Raw genomic sequence first — 16,839 nt, forward strand, 5'->3', positions numbered from 1 at the left:
ATAATAATAATAAGCCATTTAGCAGACGCTTTTATCCAAAGCGACTTACAGTCATGCGTGCATACATTTTTGTGTATGGGTGGTCCCGGGGATCGAACCCACTACATTGGCGTTTCAAGCGCCGTGCTCTACCAGCTGAGCTACAGAGGACCACTGAGAGACTTGCAGCTGTAATTGCTGCAAAAGGTGGCTCTACAAAGTATTGACTTTGGGGGGGTGAATAGTTATGCACGCTGGTGTACAGTTCTATTTTTTTTTGTCTTATTTCTTGTTTGTTTCACAAGAAAAAATATGTTGCATCTTCAAAGTGGTAGGCATGTTGTGTAAATCAAATGATACAAACCCCCAAAAATCAATTTTAATTCCAGGTTATAAGGCAACAAAATAGAAAAAATGCCAAGGGGGGTGAATACTTTCGCAAGCCACTGTATACACAGAGAAACAGAGTGAGAAACATGATTATATACACAACACAGAGACAGGAGGACTAACACACTAGACACAGAGAGATACAGGGTGACAAGTATTTTTGGAGCATGTTCTGTAGTAATACTAGTGGAAACAGATTGAATCAGCAAGTGGTTCTGTGTAGGGGAAGAGAGGTGGAGGGGAACTGTAACCCAATCCTTGCGGCAGTTGTCAAGTGAAAAATAAGCTAATATTTCAACAATCAAAACGAAACCTTCTGTTTAAATACACAGCACAGAGAGAGACAAAGGGTCAAAACCACAAACGGAACACAAAGTAGCCTGAATGCCAGTCTGTTAAAAACCATGTGGAAAGGACATGTGATAAGCATACTGCAATCAGCACAGGAACATAAAACAGCCAGTGATGTGGGTAACTAAAGGGTAAACTGCAGTGTTCTAATGCAGGCCATGTCATGGTGAGGATAACGTCAACACCAGTTGGTATTGAGTGAAGAGTAGGGTAGTTGCCCCTAGACGCTGATCTTGGGTCAGTTTCCCCACTAATGGTTAAATATTTGATTTTTTTGTGTATATATACAGTGGGGAGAACAAGTATTTGATACACTGCCGATTTTGCAGGTTTTCCTACTTACAAAGCATGTAGAGGTCTGTAGTTTTTATCATAGGTACACTTCAACTGTGAGAGACGGAATATAAAACAAAAATCCAGAAAATCACATTGTATGATTTTTAAGTAATTAATTTGCATTTTATTGCATAACATAAGTATTTGATCACCTACCAACCATTAAGAATTCCGGCTCTCACAGACCTGTTAGTTTTTCTTTAAGAAGCCCTCCTGTTCTCCACTCATTACCTGTATTAACTGCACCTGTTTGAACTCGTTACCTGTATAAAAGACACCTGTCCACACACTCAATCAAACAGACTCCAACCTCTCCACAATGGCCAAGACCAGAGAGCTGTGTAAGGACATCAGGGATAAAATTGTAGACCTGCACAAGGCTGGGATGGGCTACAGGACAATAGGCAAGCAGCTTGGTGAGAAGGCAACAACTGTTGGCGCAATTATTAGAAAATGGAAGAAGTTCAAGATGACGTTCAATCACCCTCGGTCTGGGGCTCCATGCAAGATCTCACCTCGTGGGGCATCAATGATCATGAGGAAGGTGAGGGATCAGCCCAGAACTACACGGCAGGACCTGGTCAATGACCTGAAGAGAGCTGGGACCACAGTCTCAAAGAAAACCATTAGTAACACACTACGCCGTCATGGATTAAAATCCTGCAGCGCACGCAAGGTCCCCCTGCTCAAGCCAGCGCATGTCCAGGCCCGTCTGAAGTTTGCAAATGACCATCTGGATGATCCAGAGGAGGAATGGGAGAAGGTCATGTGGTCTGATGAGACAAAAATAGAGCTTTTTGGTCTAAACTCCACTCGCCGTGTTTGGAGGAAGAAGAAGGATGAGTACAACCCCAAGAATACCATCCCAACCGTGAAGCATGGAGGTGGAAACATCATTCTTTGGGGATGCTTTTCTGCAAAGGGGACAGGACGACTGCACCGTATTGAGGGGAGGATGGATGTGGCCATGTATTGCAAGATCTTGGCCAACAACCTCCTTCCCTCAGTAAGAGCATTGAAGATGGGTCGTGGCTGGGTCTTCCAGCATGACAACGACCCGAAACACACAGCCAGGGCAACTAAGGAGTGGCTCCGTAAGAAGCATCTCAAGGTCCTGGAGTGGCCTAGCCAGTCTCCAGACCTGAACCCAATAGAAAATCTTTGGAGGGAGCTGAAAGTCCGTATTGCCCAGCGACAGCCCCAAAACCTGAAGGATCTGGAGAAGGTCTGTATGGAGGAGTGGGCCAAAATCCCTGCTGCAGTGTGTGCGAACCTGGTCAAGACCTACAGGAAACGTATGATCTCTGTAATTGCAAACAAAGGTTTCTGTACCAAATATTAAGTTCTGCTTATCTGATGTATTAAATACTTATGTCATGCAATAAAATGCAAATTAATTACTTAAAAATCATACAATGTGATTTTCTGGATTTTAGATTCCATCTCTCACAGTTAAAGTGTACCTATGATAAAAATTACAGACCTCTACATGCTTTGTAAGTAGGAAAACCTGCAAAATCGTCAGTGTATCAAATACTTGTTCTCCCCGCTGTATATATATGAATTTCGAATAATACTGTGAAAATTATGATAATGTCATTTTAGTGTAAGAGCTGTTTGAAAAGACTGCCTGAAATTTCAGCTTGTTTTGGTTGGTGGGATGGAGTCTTGGCCTGTCTGGTGACATCACCAGGCGCTAAATTAGTTAATAGACAAATAAGAAAGAGAGTTCCAAACTTCTCTGCCAATAACAGCTAGTTTTCCCCTCCCCACTCAGACCACTCCCAGACAGTCTCAATTCTTGCTTGAGAAATGGCTCTTTGCTTAGAAGCTATTTTTGTTAGAAGCTATTTTTGTTTCTTTTTGACTATTTTAATTGAAAACAGTAAGGCACTTAATTGTTACCCAAAAATGATTTGATTTTGAGATAAAAAGCAGCTGCATTGGCCCTTTAAGTTTAGGATTGGGGGAGGGAAGCTGATCCTAGATCTGTACCAAGGGGACAATACACCCCAGAACGAGCAGTGACTGCTGCTTACTTTTCTGGTAGCCTGCTGCAATCCCATTGGCTGCATCTACTCCAGTCTGCAACTCATCTTTCGTCAGCGCCTCCCCTGGAGAATTCTGGGAAAGACAAAGAAAGAGGAACTACTCAAAACAGGGTTGTGGAATATTCAGTGTTATTTTCAACAGTGTAAATCTGTGAACAAGCTCACATCTAAGATATGGGGGAGGTGATCAACATTACATTTACATTTTAGTCATTTAGCAGACGCTCTTATCCAGAGCGACTTAACATCCCATAGAAAATCAGGAGGGAAAGGCAACCAGGGTTGTGTTCATTAAGCACCAAAAGGAAGAAAACAGACAAACACCTTGTCCAATAACAAACACATTTTCTGTTTTAAAACGTTGTCAAATGTCTGTCGCATGCCCTAATGAACACAACCCTGATGTAAGCAATGGTATTCCCGATTTCCCAACGTGGGATGAATCAGGAATAATTCCACCTACTGTACCTGTTCTTTGTCCTCGCGGGCAGCCATCAGCTGTTTGAGGTACCAGCCCTTGTTCTGGGCCTGCAGGCCGTGTAGGCCCAAAGCCTGGGAGCGGAGTGCCTCGTACAACCTGTCTTCATCACTACTCAGCAGGGCCTGCTCAGCTGCACTCAGGGAACTGGTCACTGATGAGGGAGGATAGTGTTAGAAAAACCTATTAGAACACTCTGGGGTGGAGTTTCCTCTAGGTACAAATCTAGGATCAGTTTTAAAACTGACCTCAGATCAGCTCGAGGCAAAACTCACTCACTTCAGTGAATCGAAAAATGAACAGCACAGGGAAGTAAGAACTGACATTTTGAGACTGTTGACTACAAACTCAATAAACATTTAAAAAGGCATGTCTACATTCTCATGTGGATTCATCACATAAAGTGGGTGTGTATGTTACTCACAGTTGACCTTGTTGACGTTGCCCTGGATCTCAGCTTGTGTGAGGAGCTCTTCATAGACGTCTCTCTCTGCGTCTGAGTTCTCCCCCAGCTACAGTAGGAGGGATAGGGCAACAGCAGCAGCAACATCATGGTAGTGTTCAATAGGCATGAAACGGATCAAAACACTCCGAAACTGGGAGGTACCACCTGAACTTGCTCTATATGATACACACATTTTAGTTTTCTGTTGCACATAGATGCATGGATTTGTGACTTCAACATTGTACATTTCAACCAGTGATCCTCAAGGCTGCTCAAGGAGAAACAATGTATTGCAGGTTCAGGGCGTTGACCCTCAGTTGATTATTTAAAATCTGGTGTGCTGTCACTTAGCTGGGGCCAAAACACTACTGTAGTCCAGCTCGCCAGGAGAAGGATTGAGGGTCATTGCTTTACAGGAACTATACAGCTGGAGAAACCCAAATACACTTTTCAAAGAAAACACTATTACTACAGCAGCCAAGATTGGGGTTGATTTCAATTCAATTCAGTCAATTCAGAAAGTAAACTGAATTAGTGAGAACAATTGGAATTTGACTTTCGGTTTACTTCCTGAATGGACAGAAATGAAATGGAATCCCCAACCCTGCTACTGGCATTCTCTATTCCAGTATTTCGAGCAAGCTCTCATACCCGTTTGCGTGAGTTGGCCACCTTCTCAGCCTTGGCGCTGTGCAGCATGTCCTGGTAGTGCTGGGCAGAGCAGGTGTTCATCTGAAGCAGCATGGCGTTGGGGTTCTGCATGGCAGCCATAGTGCCCTCGGGAACCCCCTGGTCTATGGCCTCATTGATGGCTATCACTGCCGCATGCACTGGAGGAGAGGGGAGAGGAGGAGAGGGGAGGGGAGATAGGAGGAGAGGGGAGGAGGAGAAGGAGGGGAGTTAACCAATTACCAGAAATGTGTGTAATATTTCCATGAATAGATTTAAAAGGAAAGAGAAGTTACATAATATTACACCATTTTGAATTTGTTATAAAGAGGTGTTGAAATCAACCAAAGTCCTGCCACTCAACCAAACGGACCCTTAGTCCCGCCCCTCTGTGATATCTGATAGGTGCTTACATGCAGCCTCATCCACTGACAGCTCATTGGCCAGGATGCCGCCAATCTTGCTGAAGGCGGGCATCTGGATTCCGTACTTCTCCAGTTCACTCTTCATGTTGTTAATCTCCTCCTCTGAGTGGTGGAAAGGAGGGAAAGAGTGAGGTATAAAGGAGGGAAAGAGTGAGGTATAAAGGAGGGAAAGGGTGAGGTATAAAGGAGGGGAGGGAGAGGAATAAAGGAGGGAAAGAGTGAGGTATAAAGGAGGGGAGGGAGAGGGATAAAGGAGGGAAAGAGTGAGGTATAAAGGAGGGAAAGAGTGAGGTATAAAGGAGGGAAAGAGTGAGGTATAAAGGAGGTAAAGAGTGAGGTATAAAGGAGGGAAAGAGTGAGGTATAAAGGAGGGAAAGAGTGAGGTATAAAGGAGGGGAGGGAGAGGAATTAAGAGTTGGTTATGCATTTGGTCTATCAACAGTTGTTTGGTGGAGTAGTGAAAGAGGAGGGCAGGGGTTATTCTGTAAACATAATCATGGTACAAAAGGTGTGTGTATTTCTTGCACTTGGAGGGAAATGTTATCAAGCACTGGGGAGTGTGTGTTCCCTGAGTTGTAGGTGTCTCTCTGCATAGTTTGGCTAAGACTGAGGCTAGAGACTGGACAGAGAGCTTGGCTAAGACTGAGGCTAGAGGCTGGAGAGAGCTTGGCTAAGACTGAGGCTAGAGGCTGGAGAGAGAGCTTGGCTAAGACTGAGGCTAGAGGCTGGACAGAGAGCTTGGCTAAGACTGAGGCTAGAGGCTGGACAGAGAGCTTGGCTAAGACTGAGGCTAGAGGCTGGAAAGAGAGCTTGGCTAAGACTGAGGCTAGAAAGAGAGCTTGGCTAAGACTGAGGCTAGAGGCTGGAGAGAGAGCTTGGCTAAGACTGAGGCTAGAGGCTAGAGAGAGAGCTTGGCTAAGACTAAGGCTAGAGGCTGGACAGAGAGCTTGGCTAAGACTGAGGCTAGAGGCTGGACAGAGAGCTTGGCTAAGACTGAGGCTAGAGGCTGGAGAGAGAGCTTGGCTAAGACTGAGGCTAGAGGCTGGAGAGAGAGCTTGGTGAAGGTAATGGCCAAGGTAGTGACAACCAACTCTGGTCCTGGAGCACTAGACAGTGTGTAGGCTTTTGTTCCAGCTCTGCACCCAAACGCATGATTCAGCTAATAAACGTCTTGATGATTAGGTCATTAGTATCATATTAGAATCACATTTTTTAGTGCTGGGTTGGAACCACACCCTGCACACCCTGGACCACACTGGCTAAAGTACAGTACCCTTCAAACTGTAGATTATAGATTCTACTAATTATCTCTTGAGTATGCAATTAGTAGAATCAGACTTTTTAGTGCTAGGTTGGAACCAAACACTGTACATAATGGAGTAAAGTACCCTTCATACTGTAAATAGTAGGCTAACTGTATATTAGAGGCTAAACACAGACAGGAGACAGTTATTGTTCCTGGCCTGAGTGTGATAAAAATATACCCCTGGTCGGGAGCTTGGCAGACAGAGTAGAACAGAGCAGCAACAGGAAACACTCACAATCACTAATGACTTTCACATTGTCGCTAGCTGCCTGGAAAACCCTTTCCCTGTGGAACTGGAACTCAGGACTGGAGCCAACACTATGCTTGTTTGCCACTTAGAAGACACTTTATCCAAAGTGACTTACAGTACAGAACATTACAGTACAGTGAGTGTATCCATGTTTCGTATGTGTATGGGATCCCTGCGGGAGTTGAACACACGACCTTGGCTAGCAACTGAGCCACAGAGGACCACAAATCATGTTTAACATCATATGTGTAACAGTGATGTTATGTTGGTCGTGTTTACTGTTTGACGTTAAAACAACAAAATGGACAATGGCAAACTGAATGAGTTGAGTGAAAGAATATTGAATTCTGTGTGGTCTTGGGACACACTCACCTGTGAAATCCACCTTGCCATACAGATCCTGGATCTGAGGGGCTAGACCCAGCTTGAACAGGTACAAACTAGAGAGAGAGAGAGAGAGAGATCGAGTGATGAGGTGGTAAGGAGAAATGGAGGAAGGGGAAACAGAGATGGAAGAGAAGATGGAAAAGAGAGAAGATGGAAGAGAGAGAATGAGAGAAGAGAACAAGGAGGAAGAGGAAAGGGGATTACAACAGAGCCAGGAAAGAACAGCCACTTCCACAGGAGACATGAGGCCTTTACAGACTGTGGGTTTGAGCTTTGGAATGATGGCCAACATGAGAGGCCTTTACAGACAGTGGGTTTGAGCTTTGGAATGATGGCCAACATGAGAGGCCTTTACAGACTGTGGGTTTGAGCTTTGGAATGATGGCCATCTTGAGAGGAAAGTAGCATCACACACACTCTGGGCCTCTAGTGTACATTACAAACTATTGGATGTTAAGCGTAAGCCATAAACATGTTGTTGGAGCTGTGTTCTGGCATGTGTGTGCCACCTGGGGAGGGGGCCAGAAGGCATTGTAAAGTCATCTAGCGTGGCCTGGAGCTGGGGGTCTCACACACACACACCTCCTCCCCCCCTCTGCTACCCTGTCACCCAGTCCTGTTGTGTAGTGTTGACTTCCTGACTCTAAAGGCTAAGGACCCTTCCCAAACGGCACTCTATTCCCTATATTGTGCACTACAAAGGCAATATGGTGCCAGATTTCCAGCCTCTGGACTGAACAGGCTCAGCATCCATTTTACATGCAGCTGGAATGTTCTATTAACACAGACTCTGGCTGCGTCCCAAATGACCAGAGCCAATAGGGGACCATGGCTGCCATCCAATAGGGCTCTGGTGTAAAGTAGTGCACTTTATAGTGAATAGGGTGCCATTTGGGCCGTGAACTCTACCATTGTTAGGCTAAGGCGGTTGGAGTTTTCCTCCTTGGTGCTGAACACCTCACCAGTCCAAAACCGTACCGTTCACCTCGTAAACGTGTCAGGTTCCCAAAAACCTAATCCTGAGCATAAACATGTACAAACCCAGGCTACATTTTCACCTTCACATACCGGCGGTATTGAGTAGGACCATTTCTCACAAGTATTACAATAGACAATTTGTCTATTGTGACTTTTCTGTGAGAGTTCAGGTAGCATTGTTGTACACACATATTTCCAACCTCAACTAAGAGGCAGATCAGGGTTGGGTTTAATATCATTTTAATAGGAAAATAAAGCAAACAGACCAGATGGAGAAAGACCAGATTTGTCTGGTTTGTGATAAATCATTTTCCTAGAGTAGTCAGAAAATGTATAGCAATTCCAATTCATTGTGTGTGTGTGTGTGTGTGTGTGTGTGTGTGTACCTGAGAGCATGTATGCAGTAGATGCAGCGCGGCATGTTCTTCCTGTCGTAGATGTCTGTAGTCTCTGGATAGAAGATCTGAGGACAGACGGACATCTTCATTAGGCACGAAACATGCTAAAACATTAGGAAATTAATTACATATTACCAGGACTTGTCCAATAAGAATGTGAATGTTTCAGAACATTATCTTCCGTTCGTTCCTATTGAACGTGACCCAGGGCTGAGGGTTCAGTAGTCAGAGACTGGGTGTGGGATCCAGGCAAGACCCAGCTTGTTACACAGGAGTGGTACAGGGGGAAATACCCTTCCCTGGTATTGTTAGAGAACACAGTGATTGCTATGTCTGTGTGTCTGTAAGCCCACCACTCACCTTTGGTAGACCCTTCTCGGTCATGGCGTTGAGCCACTGGATGACGTTGTCTGTATGTCTAAAATGAAGCCCAGTGGCCTGCAGGAATGAAACACACACACAGTGAGTTACAATGTGACACCCACTCACACTGACATGCACTCACACTGATACACACAGACATGCACTCACACTGACACACACGGACATGCACTCACACTGACACATACGGACATGCACTCACACTGACACACACGGACATGCACTCACACTGACACACACGGACATGCACTCACACTGACACACACGGACATGCACTCACACTGACACACACGGACATGCACTCACACTGACACACACGGACATGCACTCACACTGACACATACGGACATGCACTCACACTGACACACACGGACACGCATTCACACACTGACACATACGGACACGCACTCACACTGACACATATGGACACGCACTCACACTGACACACACGGACATGCACTCACACTGACACACACGGACATGCACTCACACTGACACACACGGACATGCACTCACACTGACACACACGGACATGCACTCACACTGACACACACGGACATGCACTCACACTGACACACACGGACATGCACTCACACTGACACACACGGACATGCACTCACACTGACACACACGGACATGCACTCACACTGACACACACGGACATGCACTCACACTGACACATACGGACATGCACTCACACTGACACACACGGACATGCATTCACACACTGACACATACGGACACGCACTCACACTGACACATATGGACACGCACTCACACTGACACACACGGACATGCACTCACACTGACACACACGGACATGCACTCACACGGACATGCACTCACACTGACACACACGGACATGCACTCACACTGACACACACGGACATGCACTCACACTGACACATACGGACATGCACTCACACTGACACACACGGACATGCATTCACACACTGACACATACGGACACGCACTCACACTGACACATATGGACATGCACTCACACTGACAGGCACTCACACTGACACATATGGACATGCACTCACACTGACACATATGGACATGCACTCACACTGACACGCACTCACACTGACACATATGGACATGCACTCACACTGACACACACTGACATGCACTCACACTGACACATATGGACATGCATTCACACACTGACATGCACTCACATAAACAAACAAGCAATTACAGTTACAGTAATACACACAGTGACAGACATAAACAAACACGTCATTCATTCCTTCCCCATGGAGTAAACCAAGCCTGTCCTATTCTACTAAAACATTTCCAAGGTAAGACTAGAGATGGGGGATTTCTTGGGCGCATTCTTGCAGTGCAATAACAATGTCTGTTTTTGGTCATTTAACTTAAGTCAACCTGTTTTGATTGAATAGGACCATTGATGTGGGTCTGTTCCTCGTGGCATTGAGAGGCGCTCCGGGGTGAAGTTTTCCCTAAATACAGATCTAGGATCAGCTTCGCCTCCCCCAATTATGGTGAAAATGCAAAACTGACCCCAGATCAGTGTAAAATAATAATAATAATAATATGCCATTTAGCAGACGCTTTTATCCAAAGCGACTTACAGTCATGTGTGCATACATTTTTGTGTATGGGTGGTCCCGGGGATCGAACCCACTACCTTGGCGTTACAAGCGCCGTGCTCTACCAGCTACTTGCCCCTACACCTTGATGGATAGTCTAGTGTGAGTTAGGCGGGTTGGGCAAAAGGGAGTTTGCCTCCTCTGTTAACTGACTGAATAGAAGAACATCTTTATCCCTTTGAACTGCACTTATCTGGAGTGTGTGTGTGTGTGTGTGTGTGTGTGTGTGTGTGTGTGTGTGTGTGTGTGTGTGTGTGTGTGTGTGTGCGCGCGCATGCGTCTGGTTGCGCCTGTGTGTGTTACAGTCTGCAGCGCATCTCCTCAGTCCTCACCTTGTAGCGGGTCTGCTCGCGGTCGTAGATCTTCTTGATGGAGACGGTTCGTGGTGCGAAGAAGTTGCCCAGTTTGGCCAGGTACACCCCGTTCCTAAGCCCCTCCTCCAGCTCTGTGGTGGGAGGGAGCTCCTCATCCAGACACGCCTCCATCCACCTGGAGGACACAGAGTAGAGAGAGGTTTTATTTAACCTTTATTTATCCAGGTTAGTCTCATTGAGATAACATCTATTTGTCAAGAGAGACCTGGTCCATCCAAGACGGCAGCGGAGGGGAACAATGTTTGAGACATATAGTCAGACAAACTGTAACAGCTTACAGACAGACACCATAAACATATTTTTTACGTAAACACACATTCATAAGAATTCCAGAACCATACAAGCGTCATAGATAAAAATCTATCATATGTACCACCACGTAAAGTCCTAATGACAATCATGTCTCAGTGACATGTGAGTAAACCAAACCTTTAAACTCCTCCAAGGAAACAAGATCCTGGAGTATCAAGCTGGTCTGGAGAGGATTCCAAGACCATGGAGCTGAGTAGCTAAAACCCTTTTGCCATGATCCGTTCTGATTATAGGAACCATTAAAAGTAAGGAGTGAGACCGTAACTGGTATTTATTTTCTGACCTTGTCAAAGAAGAACAGAGATAAAGTGGCAGTTTTCCCCAAATGGCCTTATAGATAATAGTATAGCAATGTTTAAGCCCACGTAGAGTCAACGAAGACCAACCAACAGCACTATAGAGGTCACAGTGGTGTGAAGACCAGCCAACAGCACTATAGAGGTCACAGTGGTGTGAAGACCAGCCAACTGCACTATAGAGGTCACAGTGGTGTGAAGACCAGCCAACAGCACTATATAGATCACAGTGGTGTGAAGACCAGCCAACAGCACTAGAGGTCACAGTGGTGTGAAGACCAGCCAACAGCACTATATAGATCACAGTGGTGTGAAGACCAGCCAACAGCACTATATAGATCACAGTGGTGTGAAGACCAGCCAACAGCACTAGAGATCACAGTGGTGTGAAGACCAGCCAACAGCACTATATAGATCACAGCGGTGTGAAGACCAGCCAACAGCACTATATAGATCACAGTGGTGTGAAGACCAGCCAACAGCACTATATAGATCACAGTGGTGTGAAGACCAGCCAACAGCACTATAGAGGTCACAGTGGTGTGAAGACCAGCCAACAGCACTATAGAGATCACAGCGGTGTGAAGACCAGCCAACAGCACTATATAGATCACAGTGGTGTGAAGACCAGCCAACAGCACTATATAGATCACAGTGGTGTGAAGACCAGCCAACAGCACTATAGAGATCACAGTGGTGTGAAGACCAGCCAACAGCACTATATAGATCACAGTGGTGTGAAGACCAGCCAACAGCACTATAGAGATCACAGTGGTGTGAAGACCAGCCAACAGCACTATATAGATCACAGCGGTGTGAAGACCAGCCAACAGCACTATATAGATCACAGTGGTGTGAAGACCAGCCAACTGCACTATATAGATCACAGTGGTGTGAAGACCAGCCAACAGCACTATAGAGATCACAGTGGTGTGAAGACCAGCCAACAGCACTATATAGATCACAGTGGTGTGAAGACCAGCCAACAGCACTATATAGATCACAGTGGTGTGAAGACCAGCCAACAGCACTAGAGGTCACAGTGGTGTGAAGACCAGCCAACAGCACTATAGAGATCACAGTGGTGTGAAGACCAGCCAACAGCACTATATAGATCACAGTGGTGTGAAGACCAGCCAACAGCACTATAGAGATCACAGTGGTGTGAAGACCAGCCAACAGCACTATAGAGGTCACAGTGGTGTGAAGACCAGCCAACTGCACTATAGAGGTCACAGCGGTGTGAAGACCAGCCAACAGCACTAGAGATCACAGCGGTGTGAAGACCAGCCAACAGCACTATAGAGGTCACAGCGGTGTGAAGACCAGCCAACAGCACTATAGAGGTCACAGCGGTGTGTCAGACGCTTTTGGTTGGTAATAGACCTCAGAGCTGCGTGATACACAGAATCAAGTGCCTTCAGGGTTGTACTGGGGTCCTGATGAGGAGGAGGAGAGGAGAAACACACACAGAAGACACATACTAACAGTACTCAAACACACACATGCATAGTACACACACACACACACACACACACACACACACAGGGCTCTACAGTGCCACCATTTTACTCGCATATGCTCCTGAATATTTTGCTGTGCGACCTGGAATTTTAATTTAGGATCACCAGTGCGCCTACATAAATTAAGGATTCTAGCTTTACTACCTCAAATATTTTAATTGTGCGCCTACATTTCTTTGTGTGCGCCTACATTTTTCAACAACGTAGGAGCACACGTGCTCCTTGTAAAAAAGGTCAGTGTAAAGCCCTAACACACGCAGTACAAACACACACACACGCGCAGTAAACCCAGTGACATTCAACTCCTCAGCCCCCCGGAGTCAGTAAATCTCTGAGAGGACAGTTCTCTCCTGTTGCCCCTAGTTACCACGGGGTAGCATTTCATTTCCTAGGAGCTGAAAGTATCAGTTTGGTTACTGTTAGAAAATGAACAGTGTGTGTCTCCAATCAGCGATTAGTACACTACATTTTAACCTATACACGGTATATCATACAATCATGTCTTCATATCACCATAGGATTTAAGATAAGCCACTTAGCAGTCGATTTTATCCAAAGTTGCACAGTGATTGCATAAATGTTTTGTGCATTAATATGTGTACTAATACTAATATGTAATCCCTGCAGGAATTGAACCCATGACCTTGGCATTGCTAGTGCCGGGCTCATAGCAACAGAACCACAGAGTTAGACGTCAACTAGAGGAGAAGATTACATCCAGTACAGTACGCACTCCAGCCAATAACTCTCACCTCTAACAAACCACACCTAAACATTTTCAGCATTCCTCTTGACATGTAAATTCCCTGAGGTCAGACCTGAAGACACATTCTTACTGTGTGTTTGTATGGTGCAAAGCCACTGAGGAACCATACTGCTGTTCTAGGTACAGGGGACAGAAGGAAGAAATGGGGAGAGAAAGCCACTTTATAACTATAGACTATCAACAGTGTGTATGTGATGGTGCTAGGTAACTGTTACAGTGTGTATGTGATGGTGCTAGGTAACTGTTACAGTGTGTATGTGATGGTGCTAGGTAACTGTTACAGTGTGTATGTGATGGTGCTAGGTAACTGTTACAGTGTGTATGTCATGGTGCAGGGGTAACTGTTACAGTGTGTATGTGATGGTGCTAGGTAACTGTTACAGTGTGTATGTGATGGTGCTAGGTAACTGTTACAGTGTGTATGTGATGGTGCTAGGTAACTGTTACAGTGTGTATGTGATGGTGCTAGGTAACTGTTACAGTGTGTATGTGATGGTGCTAGGTAACTGTTACAGTGTGTATGTGATGGTGCAGGGGTAACTGTTACAGTGTGTATGTGATGGTGCTAGGTAACTGTTACAGTGTGTATGTGATGGTGCTAGGTAACTGTTACAGTGTGTATGTGATGGTGCTAGGTAACTGTTTCAGTGTGTATGTGATGGTGCTAGGTAACTGTTTCAGTGTGTATGTGATGGTGCTACGTAACTGTTACAGTGTGTATGTGATGGTGCTAGGTAACTGTTACAGTGTGTATGTGATGGTGCTAGGTAACTGTTACAGTGTGTATGTGATGGTGCAGGGGTAACTGTTACAGTGTGTATGTGATGGTGCAGGGGTAACTGTTACAGTGTGTATGTGATGGTGCTAGGTAACTGTTACAGTGTGTATGTGATGGTGCTAGGTAACTGTTACAGTGTGTATGTGATGGTGCTAGGTAACTGTTACAGTGTGTATGTGATGGTGCTAGGTAACTGTTACAGTGTGTATGTGATGGTGCTAGGTAACTGTTACAGTGTGTATGTGATGGTGCTAGGTAACTGTTACAGTGTGTATGTGATGGTGCTAGGTAACTGTTACAGTGTGTATGTGATGGTGCTAGGTAACTGTTACAGTGTGTATGTGATGGTGCTAGGTAACTGTTACAGTGGGTATGTGATGGTGCTAGGCAACTGTTACAGTGTGTATGTGATGGTGCTAGGCAACTGAAGAACCATAGAGGGACTGGATACCAACTGCCTCCCAGTAACTCAGTAGTTCAATGACTCCCAGTAGACAACCTTCCCAATAAGTCACCAGTCTAGTAAATAACATCCCAGTCCCCATACCAGTATGTGTTCTCTCCTATGAAAGCCCAGAGTCTATCCTTGGGTATAAGCCATTTCACAGTTAGAGGACAAAGTGAGTATGTCAAACATGAGCTTTGAAGGAAGGAAAACACATTCTTTCTGTACTACCCTTTTCAAAAGGGGACCATCGCGCTCTCCCAGAAGTTTGGTTGGTGCGTAAAACCCGTGAATTCAGACAAACAAAAAGGAGTGATGGGTCAAAAAGATGTCGCATAAAGCTAGCTTACTTAATTCTTATATTATTTGTTGTGTTCTTTCCACTGCATCAGGGATAGGGTACACAAACGTTTCAACTTTGCCGCCTTGTTCAGTGTGAAGGAACCCTTTACTAAAGAAAAAGGTCCACTCCCACTCTTGGCCCTTGGCCTTGACACACAGCTACAAAAGGGTTAACTACATCCTGTATTAGACAAAAAGGCGCGACACACACACACACACACACACACACACACACACACACTATTTGCAGTACACAGGCCAACAAACCCAAACCCTCCAGCTGAAACAACTCCTCCCTCCCAGTAAGTCATGACTGGGTCTCCAGACACAGGCCCCCTATTCAGCTCGGTGTGGCCAGGCCACAGGCAACGGGGCTGGGGTGGGCAGAGGGGAACAACCCCCTCCTTTCACTGCTCCACAGTGAAAGGCTTCATAAAGGTGCCATACTAATGGGTATTTTATCAGGGAGACACAGGGGCCAGCCCTGAGCAAACACAGACACACCCTCCACAACACAAACACACACACACACCTATGAATGGGACTGCAGAATGTCAATGACAATTGAATTCCGCACGCAGGAGAGATGCCAGAAGAAATGTCAGAGTTATGAACAGGACACACACAAGCAATTTTCCGGAGATTAAACAACAACCTCAAATATGATAGTGTTGTCAGGAATGCAGAGAGATAACATTGGAGAGGCTAGCCTATCATTAGATCCATACTATAACTATTTTATCTAGCATGTCCTCTCTCTCAGTCTTCAACAGTGTACTACTGCAACAGTGGAGGCTGGTGTCATTTAAAATCAGACAGGCTCATTGTAATGGCTGGAATGGATTAAATGGAACGGTATCAAACAAATCATTAATTCATTACAATGAACTGGTCTTTCAATGTCTTCTTCCACCAGCCTCCACTGTCCTGAAAACTGTCAGTGTTTCTCCACAAGAGGCTTCTGTATGTCTTCCTGAGGAGACAGTCGTCAGGTAGCAGTCTCTTCCTATTGGATTGACCCCTGACCTCTGTGCTGTGGGAGGCTTCCTGACGTACACTACCAGGAAGTGTGAGAGCAGGGGACTGGACTCTACTGGACACTGTGGCACCGCAAGCTGTTAGCCTAGCCAGCCTACTTTAATACTGTTTTCACAGTACAATACTAAGCTGTGCCGAGCAGAGCTGTATTGTGCTGGCCTGGCTACGCATCCACCAAAGATGCTGGAACCTTGCTGGAAGAAAGTTAGTAGTACCTCCCACATTTCAGATAGTACCTCCCACATTTCAGATAGTACCTCCCACATTTGAATCAGTTAGAATCAGGAGATGGATACAGTCTGTAGCGCTAGCTGCTGTGGCTATGGAGAATCCCTAAAGCATACTCCCTCTATCCTTCCTCTCTTCCAGGATTCTCTCGGTGTAGAATTAAGTCACTCCTAGACGCTGATCCTTGGTCAGTTTAGCATTTTCCCCACTAATGGTTAAGGTTAGGATTGGGGGAATGGAAGCTGATTCTAAAACTGTACCTAGGGGAAACTTCACCCCAGAGTGTTTCTCCCA

At 45.6% G+C, this 16,839-nt stretch overlaps 1 protein-coding gene across 1 annotated transcript in view; it reads right to left on the bottom strand.

The window, feature by feature from the left end:
• iqgap1 (IQ motif containing GTPase activating protein 1) overlaps nucleotides 1-16,839 on the bottom strand; it is a 71,648-nt gene that overhangs the window by 34,036 nt on the left and 20,773 nt on the right. Inside the window, exons 3-11 of the mRNA XM_041899204.2 lie at nucleotides 10,776-10,932; nucleotides 8,804-8,881; nucleotides 8,432-8,508; nucleotides 7,053-7,120; nucleotides 5,113-5,226; nucleotides 4,682-4,860; nucleotides 4,010-4,097; nucleotides 3,576-3,739; nucleotides 3,096-3,180 (exon numbers count right to left, since the gene is read on the bottom strand). Of these exons, the coding sequence (XP_041755138.1) occupies nucleotides 3,096-3,180; nucleotides 3,576-3,739; nucleotides 4,010-4,097; nucleotides 4,682-4,860; nucleotides 5,113-5,226; nucleotides 7,053-7,120; nucleotides 8,432-8,508; nucleotides 8,804-8,881; nucleotides 10,776-10,932 (1,010 nt within the window). The remainder of the gene's footprint in view (nucleotides 1-3,095; nucleotides 3,181-3,575; nucleotides 3,740-4,009; nucleotides 4,098-4,681; nucleotides 4,861-5,112; nucleotides 5,227-7,052; nucleotides 7,121-8,431; nucleotides 8,509-8,803; nucleotides 8,882-10,775; nucleotides 10,933-16,839) is intronic.

The sequence above is a fragment of the Coregonus clupeaformis genome, chromosome 30 (genome assembly GCF_020615455.1).
Source record: "Coregonus clupeaformis isolate EN_2021a chromosome 30, ASM2061545v1, whole genome shotgun sequence".
Lineage (NCBI taxonomy): Eukaryota > Metazoa > Chordata > Actinopteri > Salmoniformes > Salmonidae > Coregonus > Coregonus clupeaformis.